Source organism: Cydia amplana, chromosome 17, assembly GCF_948474715.1.
Source record: "Cydia amplana chromosome 17, ilCydAmpl1.1, whole genome shotgun sequence".
NCBI lineage: Eukaryota > Metazoa > Arthropoda > Insecta > Lepidoptera > Tortricidae > Cydia > Cydia amplana.
The window spans coordinates 11,849,333-11,866,681 of NC_086085.1; the positions used below are offsets into that span (position 1 = coordinate 11,849,333).

Sequence of the window (17,349 nt, forward strand, 5' to 3'; positions counted from 1 at the left end):
TGAATATAATACGACTAAATAAAGAATTTTTAATTAGTCGTATTCTAATTTTATTAACAGGTTATGATTTAGATCTGTATTAAAGTCTATTTTTTTATTCGGTAGACTGAAATGACAGTTATCATTTCAGTCTACCGAATAAAAAAATAGACTTTAATAGTTATGAATCTGATCTGTCATTGTCAAAAGTGACATTTCTTCAACCAAAAACGTCACTTAATTAAGACTCTAAGAGTCTATTAAGAGTCTTTACACCCTTGCGGGTGCTGCCTCTGGATGCGTCCTCATGACACGGGTAAGGGCAGCATCCGCTCGGTGTAACCCTTACCTCTCTTTAAAGTGTCAAAAGGGTCTCTACATGTTGGCTCCGGCTCCGCGCACGCCTCCTAAATGTCCGGAACATCATTTTTCCGTGATGGGTAAAGATTAGTGATCGTTTTCGTAGCAAAGGGTATGGTTGGCAGAAAAAACTAATACATTTGAATATTCACTTTTGTTCTTAACTATAAAATAAATACTTATCTTAGGATTACACCTCTAGATATAATTATTTACGGTAGAAAACCTTTTCCGCCCTAATATATTTTTAAAAACAATGTACGTCAAATGACATTCAATGTCATAAAAGTTGCGTGCAATATTTTAGAGACTTAACCTTCCTGTGACTTCCGTTAACGTAGAAAGATCATTTAGCTATTTAAAATGGATTTTTTCCAACCTCCATGAACAACTGACAGCTAAATATGTTGAGAAAATTTTAGTCGTTTATTCAGTATAATTTGGATAAGTGATTATAAATATGTATATAAATCTCATAATTTGTGAAATATATAATGTTTAAAATACTTGCGTATTTGTTTTTTTGTCAACCATACTTTGCTACCAATACAGCACGTAGATAACGATCACTAGTAAAGATGCAATAGGTATTAAATAAAACAACATTGTTTGTATACTGTAGCCGTAAGTACCACGATTTGACACTCGCTAACGTAAATGTCAAATACCAACTCGTGGTAGCCGTGCTGGGGTGTGGGTGTACGTAAGTATACACTTACGTATACAGTTTTATATACATTTAAGCATATCATGATTTAATTAATTTGGGTAAGTGCCGCATGCAAATATTTGGAAGATGAGCGTTTCGTTGTTTATGTTGTGAGTAATTAACGTGATAGGAGCGTTTGTATATTGTTAAAACTTTTTAAATTAAATTCACAGAAAACTAATCTAAATAAAAATTAATTATAATGTTGTACCTCTACTGAATACTCTTGATAATTTAAACTTATCAAAATCGGAAGAAAGAAAACATACAAAAAAATATCGACCCATCGCACAAATGCACGTACCAACTTTTTCAACTAGGACTTACTTTTTAGGGTTCCGTACCCAAAGGGTAAAAACGGGACCCTAATACTAAGACTCCGCTGTCCGTCCGTCCGTCCGTCCGTCCGACTGTCACCAGGCTGTATCTCACGAACCGTGATAGCTAGACAGTTGAAATTTTCACACATGATGTATTTCTGTTGCCGCTATAACAACAAATACTAAAACAGAATAAAATAAAGATCTAAGTGGGGCTCCCATACAACAAACGTGATTTTTGACCGAAGTTAAGCAACGTCGGGCGGGGTCAGTACTTGGATGGGTGACCGTTTTTTTGCTTGTTTGCTCTATTTTTTGTTGATGGTGCGGAACCCTCCGTGCGCGAGTCCGACTCGCACTTGTCCGGTTTTTTCGAGCTAGAAGCTTTAGGCACATATCTTAGGCATGTATACACATTATACTCCTTACGGAATACGTATCTCTAACGCAATGAAAATGGATCACTTTCCGTGAAACTTTCCATACAAAATACCCCTTGTTTATTGCTCTTAATTGTACTTACCTGCAAAGTTTCGACACGATCGCGTGAGCGCTAATTCAATTTTAAGGCGACCAGTCGGCAGTTTCGTTGCAACGGCTAAAAATAAGAACGAGTATTCACTGTAAGTGAGTTTTACTAAAAATGAAATAAAATGTTTACCTGCAGTAAAAATACGAAAGGTGGGCTGCACGCGGAGACCGAAGATATATCGATATATATTAGTATCTATAGAAGTAAAAGATCAATACGGATAATAAGTTTAAGGCTTTGTCACACAGGCGCGTTTTCCGGGCGCCGCTTTTACATATATAACACGCTCACTCCCCGCTCACGCACCGCCCGGAAAACGCGCCAGTGTGACAAAGCCTTTAGTGTGGCTGCTGGATAAGAGTGGCAGGTCTTCACATTGGGGCCTGTTTATAAATTAATTAGTGTTTATTGCGAGTTCTTTGCAAGTTCTAATCGGGCTCCTGGAGTATTTTTGAAGTGAAAACTTCTTTAGCGGCGCTGGGCTAAAGCTACATCTTGATGAAATCGCTAATAAAAATGAACTCTAGTACTGGTGAATAAAACTCAAAATATCATGACCAAATATATTTAGATGCGAGGTCTGCAAGGTAACTTTACAATTTCTATTCGAATTTTAAACAATTAACGCTACAAATTTGAATTTCGAATTTTAAACAAGCTCACTGACCAGCAATTTCGGAACTAAAGTTTTTCAATAGAAAGGAGGATGGGTCAATTATAAATAGTGCTGCAGACATTTTGGACTAGTCATTGAGTTTTCACTTTTGTCGGCACTCCCGGAGTGCAACCCGTTGTTTTTTTTCTGTATCAAGTAGTTCATCCTTTTCTCCCTTGTGTAGGTAAGCGACCATTCGAACGAGACGTGGTCGGCGAGCACTTTGGTGTTTACGCCCACGCCGCTGGACAACGGTGCGGTGATCAAATGCATAGCGGCCAACCCGGCGTTGCCAAGGAAGGCGATCGATGACCACGTGCAGCTCAACATTGTATGTTAGTATCGGTGTTCTTGGTTCATTATTTATGTAATTAAAAATATAGAAAAACTCCACATTAGCGTGTCCGGAGCGTCGGAGTCTAGTCAACTTTAAGGCTGCTGCTCGACGCGCAGCTCTGTTACACCGTTTTCTATAGCGCTGGAAAGACGCCGACGCTCGAGAGACGCTAGTGTAGGGGTCTCTAAGGAAGTGGGAGGGTATGCGCTGCGTTAGATATTTTAAGGACACTGAAATCAAATTTTCAAAACTGTCCCGGCGTATTAGTGTTCGGATTAATAGAAATTGTGTCGTAGTTTAACTTTTCAATACAGAACGGACAAATGGGAACAGTTTATTAGTATAGGACCCCTAAAACAAACAATAAACTAGATACTTAATATGTATGTGGTGAAGACCAGCATATTTTTTTACTGGGAAGACCATCATAGGGCAAGAACTCTCGTATTTAAATACACACGTCGCTTAAACACAATCAAAAGGATGAGCTGTGATCCTTCTGCTCTACCAACCTCCTGTAAGTGGCCTGAGTGGACGCTCGAAGCGGAGCGTTCGGCGGGGCGTGCAGCGTGGCGTCGGGCTCACAAGTGATTTGAGCAGCGTGCACTAAGGCCGCTCCTATACGCTTGCATTTGTTTAACATACACGCCGCACGCCCCGCCGCGCTGCACGCCCAACTCGAGCGTCCACTCAGGCCTTACACTAAGTGTTGTATATGTACGAACGCAAAAGTTAGAAGCGACGAAAGAACATGTACACGGTCTTACCTGATAGGCATTGTTTTAATTTAATCTATATCTTTCTGTGTTCTCCCCCAGACAGTCCGCTGGTTACCCTTACGCTGGGCAGCACGCTCAACCCCCACGACATAAAGGAGGGAGACGATGTCTACTTTGAGTGCAACGTCAGAGCCAACCCGAGGGAACACAGGATCACGTGGTTTCATGATGTAAGTTGAACATGAATCTAGTATTTTAACTGGATCAAGCATGAGGGGTGGGAGGAAATGACCGAACGGGATAGTCTTATGTATCATTCAGTAGGAGTAGTAGCGAAAGCGCTATTATTGTTTGTCCTTGTCACAGTCTCACATTTTTTTATTCCCTACCATAAATTAGTATGGATTATGGTGGGCAACAAATAAATTCGACCAATCATAGTGTCGCACCGTCTAAATGAGCCCTAATCGTGAGAGTATGGGCTCATTTAGACGACGCGCGAGCTCGTATACGATTTTAGTTACTTTGCGAACCGTTGAGGTTACAACAATTCAGCCGACCGATCAAATGACGCAATGTAATGACACTCGCGTGCGAGTTCTTGCACCGTCTAAATGAGACCTAATGCGGAGACAAAATGGAGAAGTAAGGGGTTTTTAGATGAATAAAAATGTATGTAATATTGTACATTTTATGACGCTGCAGGAAATCATAAAAATAGGGCTAAGTAATTCAATTTTTCTATTGTCATCTGCAATAAACCATCACAAAATGAATCATGGGCTCGGCTCCATGGGAGTGGATTGATTGAATCACATTTACGATGCTCCGCTTGCATTTTTTATGACGGCCTCGCCTCCTACGACAACGCAACGCTATTTAACTTTTATCTTTTTATTTTTAAGTTCGCACTTTAGAGTAGTTTTCCTAGAAAGCAATGTTATTTATAAAGTTTTTATTAACAACAACTAAATACAACTTAAAAGCTAAATCTAAAAATAAATAATACTATAGGTACTTAAAATAAACCTACTTATAAATTAAACAATTATCAAATAAAGTTATTATATAAAATAAATTATGCTAGGCAACTAGTTTGCCTCTTAAATTTGATAATATTTTAAACGTACGGGTTGTGTAGAGATAGAGAAGAAAACCAGTTTGATAGAGTTGCCTGTTGCACACAGATCTGTATAGATTTACGGATTCGCTACGCAATTGAAGACATGCCACCGATATCATAGTAACAAGGGAGGTGGAGGCATTGTTCAGCTTTGTGTTTCGATACAGTTAAGGAATTTGATTTATGTAGGTACCATTTCGTACCTTGTTACAGTGAAAATCAGTATGAATGGCGTTTTCATGAAAGTGCCATAGGTTTTAGAATTAATTATTTCATGATATGGCCGTAGAGAAATATAGTACGATAAAAGTGCTCACTCCATACATCAGTTCAGACTATTAAATTCAGTGTCTACATCTAGCATCGAGTAGCGGAACTATCGGTACTGCTACTTGACAATAGATATAGCACCGACCGGAAAGTCTTATCTCAACAGCATAAGACTTTCCGGTCGGTGCTACATCTATTGTCAAGTAGCGGTACTGATAGTCCCGCTACTCGATGCTAGATGCTAATAGTCTTTTTGGTACTAAAACTGATGTATGGAGTGAGCACTCTATGTATTTTTTTCTCTATGATATGGCTACGCTGCGCTCCAAAACCCGCATTGCTGACGTAGGCAAAAAAAACCGGCAGGCTCAAATGGAACTGAAGCCACGTCCATCGCATGCATCCGGATAGATGGGCTAATGGCTTCTCTACACGATGGGCCAACGCCGGCCACTCCAAGGGACGCAGCCATGCGGTAGAATGAGATAGCAATATCACTTGCTCCCTCTAACGCATAAATGCGTCCCTTGGAGTGGCCGGCGTTGGCCCATCGTGTAGAGGAGTCATAATATAGCCACCAAGTGGATGCCGGTGAACGTGAGCGGGGTAGGCCCGGGAGTAGATGGCGAGACGACTTTGACACCTTCCTTTACAACTGGCCGGAGGAGCCAGGGGAGAAGCCGTTGCCTAGCAGTGGGCCACTCAAGTAGGCTAAGAAAAAAAAACCGGCCAAGTGCGAGTCGGACTCGCGCACGGAGGGTTCCGCACCATCAATAAAAAATAGAGCAAAACAAGCAAAAAAAAAACAAGCAAAAAAACCGGCCAAGTGCGAGTCGGACTCGCGCACAGAGGGTTCCGCACCATCAACAAAAAATAGAGCAAAACAAGCAAAAAACGGTCACCCATCCAAGTACTGACCCCGCCCGACGTTGCTTAACTTCGGTCAAAAATCACGTTTGTTGTATGGGAGCCCCACTTAAATCTTTATTTTATTCTGTTTTTAGTATTTGTTGTTATAGCGGCAACAGAAATACATCATCTGTGAAAATTTCAACTGTCTAGCTATCACGGTTCGTGAGATATAGCCTGGTGACAGACGGACGGACGGGCGGACGGACGGACAGCGGAGTCTTAGTAATAGGGTCCCGTTTTTACCCTTTGGGCACGGAACCCTAAAAAAGGGTTGTGTTAGGTTTGTATTTTTCATGATGTGGTTGGTCACAAATTTTATTAAATGATTGCCACATCATGAAATAATCAAAAATTCTAAGATCTGACGACAACATGTTACGACACGATATTGTATAATTATGCTCACTTTAATTCTTCTACCGACACCTATAATTATTTCGTAACTGATACTGCTATTGCTAAGTGATATAGGGCGGTAACGTTGGATAGTACATAATAATGTGTAACTTATACGTGGAGACCGCAAACACGTCGAGCTATGAACTTGATACGGTAGGTTGGGCAGTTAATAGACATAAGTCTATTAATCTTAAATCAATGTAGGTCCGAAATAATATTCGTTTCGGCAATCCTTTGAATACTTGTATGATTATTTTATTTATTTGTATAAATACTCACTATCAACTCAAATTTTGATACGCAGTAATTTTACATCAATATTTTTTTGTTGAAATCTAATTTTTGCCCTCTTTTCTCATTCACCTCTCTATCTTCTTGACAGCTCGACAAAATTGCGAAGTAGATATACTGCGTTACCAAATATCAATAAAACATATATTTTACGTCACTAACGGCCTAGGCCCGTAAGTGGGATTTTTCCTGGCCAAGGCAAGACGTAAAACTTTAGACAAACCACGGGCGGTAATTCGTAAAGCCCCAGATCGCTGCGATCAGGAGCATTCACGAATTCACCTCCCTAGGTATGTAATGTAACTATTGTACAAATGTGGGAATGTTTACAAAAGCGGCCAAGTGCGAGTCGGACTCGCCCATGAAGGGTTCCGTATTTAGGCGATTTATGACGTATAAAAAAAACTACTTACTAGATCTCGTTCAAACCAATTTTCGGTGGAAGTTTACATGGTAATGTACATCATATATTTTTTTAGTTTTATCATTCTCTTATTTTAGAAGTTACAGGGGGGGGGGACACATTTTACCACTTTGGAAGTGTCTCTCGCGCAAACTATTCAGTTTAGAAAAAAATGATATTAGAAACCTCAATATCATTTTTGAAGACCTATCCATAGATACCCCACACGTATGGGTTTGATGAAAAAAAAATTTTTGAGTTTCAGTTCGAAGTATGGGGAACCCCAAAAATTTATTGTTTTTTTTTCTATTTTTGTGTGAAAATCTTAATGCGGTTCACAGAATACATCTACTTACCAAGTTTCAACAGTATAGTTCTTATAGTTTCGGAGAAAAGTGGCTGTGACATACGGACGGACAGACAGACGGACAGACGGACAGACGGACAGACGGACAGACAGACAGACAGACAGACAGACATGACGAATCTATAAGGGTTCCGTTTTTTGCCATTTGGCTACGGAACCCTAAAAACAACATAACTGCTTAGAGCGGTTGACACTTTTTTAAGAATATTGTTAATCATTTCAGGTGTCAACCAGTGTAGTCAGTTATGTTGTTTTTGTAAACATCCCTTCAAATGTTCCTTCATCGTTAGTATAAATAACTCAGGCTCTATTCGGTCGCTCCCACACGTGCACTCGTCAAAGTCAAATGCAAAGCCCGCTGACATGTGAATAGAACTTCACATGTTACTGTAATACCCTGTGCGTATTATTCTCATTTTGCTTCTAGTGTTATACTATTTGTGTTATGCCAACTAACGGCAATCAATTTCAATAAGCGTCCACTGCTACTGAACTAAACTTAAATCACTAATCTGTTTTAGAAGCCAATCCACGCACTAAACAGATTACGTCCAAACTTTACTAGCATTTTGTTATTCAAAATTTTCCTCATTTACATTCACGCAGCGTAAGCGAATCGAATTTGGTGAAATTTTGCTATTAATAAATTTTCATTTATGCACAAATTTTGCTTCTCTAATAGCTGTTTTTATTCAGTAGGTAGTCGAGTACGCGTAATATGGAGATAGGGACTTAAAATTAACTTAATCGACTGATCCTATAACCTCTAGCCGCGTCAAACCTTGCCAAGCAAAATGAAATTTTATTTTGTCAACACAAAGTTCAAATTAGAATGGAACAGGAGACCTTTTTATAGGTCTCTGGGCGCCTAGAGGATAAAGCCATTTCTATTGACTAAACGTGCAGCGTAATTAAGTGTTATACCTACTCAAAACTTACTGAGGGACCTTTTTACGAAGACCACTTTTAGTTTGGTCTCCAAATAAATGATGACTTTTTAAAGGGGCAAATATCAGCTGACCAAGCAAAAAAGTAAGTCTCATCATCATCATGTCTCATTGAAATAATAATAATAATTTTAGCTTATATACGTCCCACTGCAGGGCTATAACCGCGAAAATCGAAGTTCGCATATTGCGGGTAATTTTCTCTGTCACTCTAATTACGCGTGCATTGGAGTAAAAGAGAAAGATCCCCGCAAATTGCGAAATTCGGTTTTCGCGGTAGCCCCTCTGGGCACAGGCCTCCTCTCATGCGTGAGAGGGCTCGGGCTATAGTCCCCACGCTAGCCCAGTGCGGATTAGGGACTTCACATACATCCTTTGAATTTCTTCGCAGATGTATGCAGGTTTCCTCACGATGTTTTCCTTCACCGAAAAGCTAGTGGTTAATATCAAATGATATTTCGTACATAAGTTTCGAAAAACTCATTGGTACGAGCCAGGATTTGAACCCGCGACCTCTAGATTGAAAGTAGGACGTCATATCCACTCGGCTACCACCACTTCAAATTGAAAAAGAGACCGAAATAAATTATTTAGTAATTTTTCTGTCTCATAGTCTAGGGAACATAGGGCACAATCAAAAGTTTTTTGAAAGTCATCTAAAGTCATTATTTATACATAAGTTTTGTATGTAAGTTATTTGAACTGTTTTATTTGACTTATTTAATTACAGAATTAAATATGTACCTACACGAAATTTTCTATAATTAGCAACCACGAAGTTTTTTTTACTTAAAATTAATAATCACTCAGGAATCATCACTCACGGAACTTACACATTTTTCTGAAATAAAATGATCTGTATCCACTAGCACATACGACTTGTAAAAGTGTAAAGTTAATTAGAGGTGTAAAAACAGTTTACCTTTCTACGTAGTAATAATATTAATATGACGAAAGAAAATAATATACCTACCAAAAATTATGCCACTCAGCTTGAGTCATGACACGGTGACAATTAATTAAAATTACATAACAGATGTGACATTTAGCTAAAAAAAGAATTAATAAAAGAAAAAAGTCGAAAGAATTAACGCATTTGAACGCCTATATAACTCAGTTGCTGTATAACTAGTCAGTCTGTCTACTTAAGCGTTAGTATTTTTGTGATTAAGTGTTAGTCTTTTTGTACTATAGTTCGTTTTTTTAGCATTAGAAAGAACTTGAAAGAAGGTAAGCGATCTTGATATGTCTTTTAAATTGAAAAATGCTTTTTAAAAATCAGTAACTATTACTTATAAAAGCAGAAGAATATAAATGATGACATTAGATTCATAATTGTTACATATTTGCCGTAACTTATTTTTAAAATGTGTTTTTCAATTAAAATACTCATCAAGATTGTTTACCTTATTTCTAATGCTAAAAAAACGAACTATAACACTATATGGGATTTGTGCCTGAAATAAATAATTTCAATTTCAATTTTTCAATTTAAGCGACAGGAATCTTGAGGTTAACTAACAAACAAAGGTCATAATTATCTCAATGTGGAATGGAAATGTAGCCTTTATTGTTCGGACTGATTGACAGTTGAAACTGGCAGAGCTTTTCATAACGAGGTCACGCTGTATTGTTTGGGCATGTTTGAAATTGGAATTATGGCGGTTGGCAATCTAACCTTTGACCTTCTAAACCTTCCGTCTAAATTTTGAACATGTATAGGTATGTATTATAAGTAAAAAGTAGCAAACACGATCGACTATACCGTATATGACTTTTCGTAAAAATCTAAAGGGGCCCATGCACTGATTAACAGTCCGTCGGACGATATCGGCCTGTAAGTTAGATTAAAAAGTTGACAGTTCTGAACAACTGACAGGCTTATATCGTCCGACGGATTGGTAATCAGTGGGCCCCTTAAATTTATATTATGTGAATGTTGATGCCAATAAGTGCATATATTTTAAGGATTTTGCAAATCTTTTTATCGGCGGGTTCGTGTGTCTCTTAAACTGTTATAAAAACTCTTAAACTAAACACATTCCCTTTACTAGGACAGACCGGTGTCGCAAAACATGACGTCGGGCATCATCGTCAGCACCCGCTCCCTGGTACTGCAGAAAGTGACGAGACAAGAGGCGGGCGCGTACGCTTGCAAAGCTGCCAACGCCAGAGGGGAGACCTCGAGCGAAGTCGTCCGATTACGGGTGCAGTGTGAGTATACTTCATCACCGAATATTCTGGCATGGTATGATAACTCTCGCTAGTGTGACGCCACCTACATACCTTCAAACCTCTCAATGACACCAGATTGCACTGTACTTTAATAAACAAAAAATAACTTCACATTGAAATTAGTTTAGTATTGTGCTGTGGCGGCAAGCAAATCAGGAAATTTGGAGACTGGAAACAAAAGGTTAGATTTTAATTAAATTATTACCGTAGGTATCCTGTAGGCGCATATCATAACAAACGTAACATGCGTGGCAAACGTGACGCAGGTTGGCGTAACAAAGCGACCGTCACAGGAAACCAAAACCCCACCTATTAGACAACATCATTTGCATTCTCCCCGTAATAACCATCAAATACGTATCCGTGACATGTATCGCAACCATAAAATGTCACTGCGCAGTATGAATTACAGTGCCATAAATACCGCCATGTCCGCAGTAGGTACCTATTCAAATGATTGCGGTCGGATCGATGTATCTACCCACTTCCTTCCGCCGACCGTCCGCATAGTAATTGCTGAGGAAAGTCGGTAAGGCCAGTAAATCATCGAAATTACACCCCTAATACTACGGCGATTCGTAGTCGCGCAATCTGTTGTTCCGCGGCTCACTTTAAATTAGAGATGCCATGAATATTCGGCAACTATTCGGTATTCAGCCTATTCGGCCACGTTGCCGAATATTCGGTATTCGGCCGAATGTTGCCTACTATTCGGCCGAATACCGAATATCTGTTGCACCTACCTAAAAAGAAAAATGACACAAAAAATAGCCATAAACTAGGTACCTATGTAGGTATATCTAATATTAAAAATGTATTCTTGGAAAGTAGTTAAATACTAAGGCACTTTTCGAGCATTTGTTGATTACAAAACATTTTATTTACATTCATTAATTCTGTTCAACAAAAAATATATTTTAGCACTGACTCTTCGGTCGCCGAATATTCGGCGCTTCGGCCGAGAGAGGGGCCGAATATTCGGTGTGCGGTATTCGGCCAAAACCACTATTCGGGGCATCTCTACTTTAAATCATAGAGCTTTGCTTTAGTTAGCGTTTGTGTTGAATACATTTCAAAAACGTAAACATTTGCACGTTCATTGTCCATTTTATTTGTTCTATTCTTGTAGCCATTACGGAAATTCCTTTTACAATGAGCAATAAAAACTTGAATTGTTTATAAAGTCCAAACTCAGATTTGCCCTTTTGTATTCCAAACTTATTTTTATTCGAGATAGAAATCAGAGTTTCAAATGAAAATAAATAAAGTTATGTTTCAAGAAATACAAAGTGGATTAACATAGTGTTTTCCCTGACAGCTACGAGACATTTCAGTTAATGTTGAAATGTTTGTAAGCGCAATTTAGATGGTTACTTCCGAGTGAAGAAGTCCTTTAAAGAAAATTATTCCGATAATTTAAATTCACATTGTTGTGCGCGGATTCCTTACCAGGGATGTTGCGAACATCCGCATTCGCATCCGCAACCACGGAACTTCCGCATTATTTTCAACATCCGCATCTGCATCCGCATCCGCATAAAATCGATGCGGAGCTTATGCGGATGCGGATGTCGAACAAGTCGGTACAGGAACGTCTTAGCGGCGGCGTAAGTGCTAGGTAATTTCGTCATTACCTATAACGAAATCGTCTAGATCCAGAAAAGTCGGCCAAGTTACTGTTTATTAAATATAACGCACCTATATTCTTGCTCAAATACTAAACGTTTCGTTTTTTTAAATAAAAAAATACTAAAAATGTAATATTTGACGTGTTTTAAGGACGTAATCTTGACATGAGCCTTTAAATATCCGCATCCGCATCCGCGTCCGCGGATGTCAAAAAATCTGCATCCGCAACATCCCTGTTCCTTACCTTTCAAGCGGGTACAATGTAAATCAACAAGGACGTCCGGGGCTAAGATTAATTATACAATTCTATATTGGCGCATCGAATAGCTTCCTTCCGCGGACATTCTGGCCGGTCTGATTCTCCCGGGAAAAAAGCAGTAACTACATATTTAGGTAAATTTATGGTCTTACCTTTTTCATTGGGGTTAGCCGGCCTCGTGAGGAGACGAAATAATTACAGCCGGGGAAGGTACCGCATTTGATTTACATACTTTTTATGAGTTGAAAAATGGTGTTTGGATTTCTGGATTTATTGGTTTACGAGTAATAAGATGATTTTGATATGATATAACAAATTTGAAAATAATTAATGTTTTTTAATGGGAATGTTGAAGTCAAATCAGAAAATTCAATGCAAAGCACAATCTCTCTGCTTTGCCTTAAGGTTGACTGGTAGAGAATGCTTTTGGCATTAAGTCCGCCTTTTGTACGATAAGTTTTTTCTTTTGTGCAATAAAGTTTAAATAAATAAATAAATAAATAAAGGGAGTAAACAATACCTTGTTGTTAAATATACGAATACGATACGACATAAAAAAAATATGAAATCGTTTTAACTAAATCGGTAAAACTTCCTACAACTTGTATCGTATTTAGGCTTCGGTCCCAGAGGAATTTTAGTACACTTTACCTAATTATATTTACTACCCACAACAATGGCACCTTTTAATGATAAATTATAACTCATAAACATACCGAGGGGTCATTGGCGCACGAATGATTAAATAAAATAATAAATCGTCAGGTGACAACCAAAATTAACTAATTACTAGTACTACCATTATTTCAGAGCCATAGTGAATAGTAGTAATAAGGTTTTTTGCCATTATTTAGTTTGTGATGTCACCTCACAATATAATAAATATTAGAAACGTCTTCACAGATTTAATATTATTGTAAAATATACATTTATTTATTTATTTAAACTTTATTGCACAAAATATATAGGTATAACAATGTACAAATGGCAGACTTAATGCCAAATGGCATTCTTTACCAGTCAACCATAGGGCCAAACAGAGATACTTATCATGAATGAGTATTAACATTTATGTTATTACGTGCAAATTAAATTCTTCTAATGGCAATTATTATTAGTACCTACAGTGGTACCTACATACATAAGTGGTGGAACAGAAGTATTTAGTTTAAATGTATGTATTAGTAAAGCAGAGAGGCTATCTAGATAGATTGACGTAGACCGTTGACCCACCTGTTGCTATCTCTATTGCCCGCGCATAATTATATTGCTATCCCGCTCATGACGCCGGTTGTCAATGTCACTGTGCGAGTTTGACAGCAATATAATTATGCGCGTGCAATAGAGATAGCAACAGGCGAGTCAGGGCCCGATTCTGATTTTAAAATAGACATCTATTAGATATCTTTTAGACATCACCAAGATACGATAACGATATGTTTAAGATCTGACCTGTCAAATTTGACATTTGCGCGATTCTGGAGATACTCTTGAACGATTTCCACAAGATATGACTTAGAGATCCAATTCACATCTAATAGATATCTAACTCTATCTAACGTAAAAGTGACATTGGTTGCCCGAATTGCGCTGCAAAAGAGAACTAGTTGAAATCTAAACTATAACGTATCTAGAATGGATCTAGTACGTATCGTCTCTTGTGAATATCTTGAAGTTCGAATACGGCAGTATGTGTGCGAATATCTACTCTCTTCTTTATATAGATTAAGGTACAATACATATTAGATATCTCGCCTATCTCATTTGAGCTAAAAGCACTAATCAAAAAACAAGAAGATAATTATTTAAGTATTTATACAGACGCTACAAAACTCCACATGAGTTCAGTGACTTGGTAATAGGTTCTCAAAGTTTGGAGGCCGGGAACTTAAAAGTAACAAACAAACTTTGAGCGGAATATTGATTGGATTAACTAGAAGCTCTTGAAGAAAAATAACGTTCGCGTTTTAACAGAATATTTTTCATATTTACCAGTCGCTTTTCGGTGAAGGAAAACATCGTGAGGAAACCGGACTAATCCCAATAAGGCCTAGTTTCCCCTCTGGGTTGGAAGGTCAGATGGCAGTCGCTTTCGTAAAAACTAGTGCCTACTTCAATTCTTGGGATTAGTTGTCAAAGCGGACCCCAGGCTCCCATGAGCCGTGGCAAAATGCCGGGATAACGCGAAGGGGTTTTAACAGAATATTTTTGTTGTAATTAAAATCGGCAAGCAATTCACATTCAATATTTTGTGATCGTCCCGAATAAAAAATCTTTTATCTTTTTTTATATCAATATTCCAAAGTTTATTAGTCTCGGAGTCAAACAAAACACCTCGATAATGTTATGTTTGTAACATTCCACTTTACAAAACAAAGTCCCCCGCGTCTGTCTTGTTGTATGTATGTTCGCGATAAAGTCAAAAACTACTGAACGGATTTTCAATGCGGTTTTCACATATCAATAGAGTGATTAATTGATTATTAAGGAAGGTTTAAGTATATAAATTGTTAAGGTTTTGTGTGACCCGTGCAAAGCCGGGCGGGTCGCTAGTTCTATTTAAATCGAAGTTGTATACAAATATTTGAGTGCGAGTAAATAATATGTATCCTCATGCTTACTTGTAAGAGTGCTTGAACATGCAATGATGAAATTATATCCAACGCATGAGTTAACCGTTTTACTTTTATTTTAATATAAGTATGACTCGTGATGGTTTAAAAGAAAAAAAAATATAGGTAGTTATACATACCTAATAAATAGATCTATTGTCTTCCCGTTAAACTTGGTAACATACACTCAGCAAACACCATGCGGTGTTGGTGATAGAGCCTTTACTCTAAATGACCAGACAGGCAGTCTGATAAACGCCGGGGTGCGTAGCCAACATGCCAATCATTTACACTTAGTAGCGAACGAAACGCAATTGTCATTGACGTACTAATATGGAAGATTGATAGAGGGACAAAGCGTTTCGTTGTCGTAGCACTCAACCGATTGTCACATTGGTTAAGCATCTAGGGGTAGCCCTGGATCAATGATTGGACTTGAAGTCAAAACTTGTTAATAGAAATAGGGACGATAATCTATTGGTCCATCAAGATGGTACCATATTAACGAGATTTTACTACGTGGTCATTACCGTGTTTGTGGTAAACCTTACATTTGCTTTTAAGTACGCTCTAAAGTGGATGGGCTATAAAGAAAAACAAAACAGTATACCAGCAGTTTTTGAAATCCCGTAGGTAAAGTTGCTTTGCTCTCCATAGATGCACCAGTATGCGCGGAGTCGTCGCCGCAAGTGGTAGGCGCGGCGTTGGATGAGGCGTTGCACGTTCGCTGCTCGGTGCACGCCGACCCCGCCGACGTCAACTTTCTGTGGGAGTTCAATAATAGTGGGGAGAGCTTCAACGTGTCTCCTGCTAGATATGGTGAGTTAGGGCTTATTTTATACGGCACGCGAACTCGCATGCGATTTTATTTACATTGCGGACTGTTGGTTACGTCTAATTCAATCGACCGATCAAAACCCGCAATGTAATAAAACTCACATGCGAGTTCTCGAATCGTCTAAATGAGCCCTTATGATCAGAATTCTGTAGCTCGTTAGGTTCTTCCGTCGTACGAACTTTTGAGTTCTGATGGATTCGTCAGTAACGTCCTGCGGTACCCTGTATCCAAGATATTTAAAGAACTTCACATGGTTTAAAACAGCATCAGAATGTTGGAACTGCATTATCGGATATGTTATACTATCCGCTTTAAAAATATATACTTATTTCACTTTTTATGGCATTGTATTTTAAAGTATGCGACTCTCACTGATATGTGACAGCTTCTCTAACGCGCTGACCGTAGGATTCAACAACTTCAGCATAACATATGTTATTCACACAATTAAGTATCGTCTATACAGCATGCTGCCATGGTATTGCTGCGATCACTAAGTAATAGTTTGTTAACATAAATATTAAATATCCGGGGTGGTGAGAGTCCCCAGAGATTTATATTTGTATTAGGTAAGTAAATTGTACATTTTGTTCTAATGCAGGTACAGTGAACAGTAGTATAAGTGAGCTGCGATACACGCCGGCAAGCGAGCGGGACTACGGCGCCCTGACGTGCAGGGGGACGAACAGCGTCGGTATCCAAGCCAAACCTTGTGTCTTCCAAATTGTGCCAGCAGGTATCTATAGCCAACTTTAAGGATAAAGATAAAAATCTATCTAGTTAATACCTTTAAACGAGCAATTCTTGTTTATTTATATATTTATTTATTTATATATATATATATATATATATATATATATAATATATATTTCGGGGATCTCGGAAACGGCTCTAACGATTTCCATGAAATTTACGATATGGGGGTTTTTGGGGGCGAAAAATCGATCTAGCTAGGTCTTATCTCTGGGAAAACGCGCATTTTCGAGTTTTTATATGTTTTCCGAGCGAAGTTCGGTCACCCAGATATTATAGTTTATTTAAGTAGGCATATTAAGTACAATGCACTTATGAACGTCAAATAAAGCTACACCGGCTCCAACCCTACACCTCTGCCTCGAGAAGATTCATGACACACTTAAAACGGCTCCACTAGTTGCCAGTCACCTTCAAGTTTTTGTTATTCTAAGCAAATCCCTTTTTCACCAGCAAAACCCTCACCACCTCGCAACTGCACCGTCTCCACCGGCAACGGTTCAAACTGGATCGAGGACTCGAGCCAAGACGTCGGCGACAGTCTCGTCATCCGCTGCGTAGCGGGCTATGATGGGGGGCTACCTCAGCTTGTGGTTTTGGAGGCTGTAGACGTCGGCAGTGGCCAGTCGCGATTCGTCGTGACGGCTAATGAGACTGGTGAGTTGAAATGATATTCACCTACCTAAGATTCCAAGTAAAG

The 17,349-nt window shown here is 38.7% G+C and overlaps 1 protein-coding gene across 1 annotated transcript in view; it reads left to right on the forward strand.

The window, feature by feature from the left end:
* Nucleotides 1-17,349, forward strand: part of LOC134655967 (hemicentin-1-like) — a 230,413-nt gene that overhangs the window by 204,397 nt on the left and 8,667 nt on the right. Inside the window, exons 8-13 of the mRNA XM_063511482.1 lie at nt 2,740-2,890; nt 3,711-3,841; nt 10,378-10,537; nt 15,716-15,877; nt 16,498-16,632; nt 17,103-17,306. Of these exons, the coding sequence (XP_063367552.1) occupies nt 2,740-2,890; nt 3,711-3,841; nt 10,378-10,537; nt 15,716-15,877; nt 16,498-16,632; nt 17,103-17,306 (943 nt within the window). The remainder of the gene's footprint in view (nt 1-2,739; nt 2,891-3,710; nt 3,842-10,377; nt 10,538-15,715; nt 15,878-16,497; nt 16,633-17,102; nt 17,307-17,349) is intronic.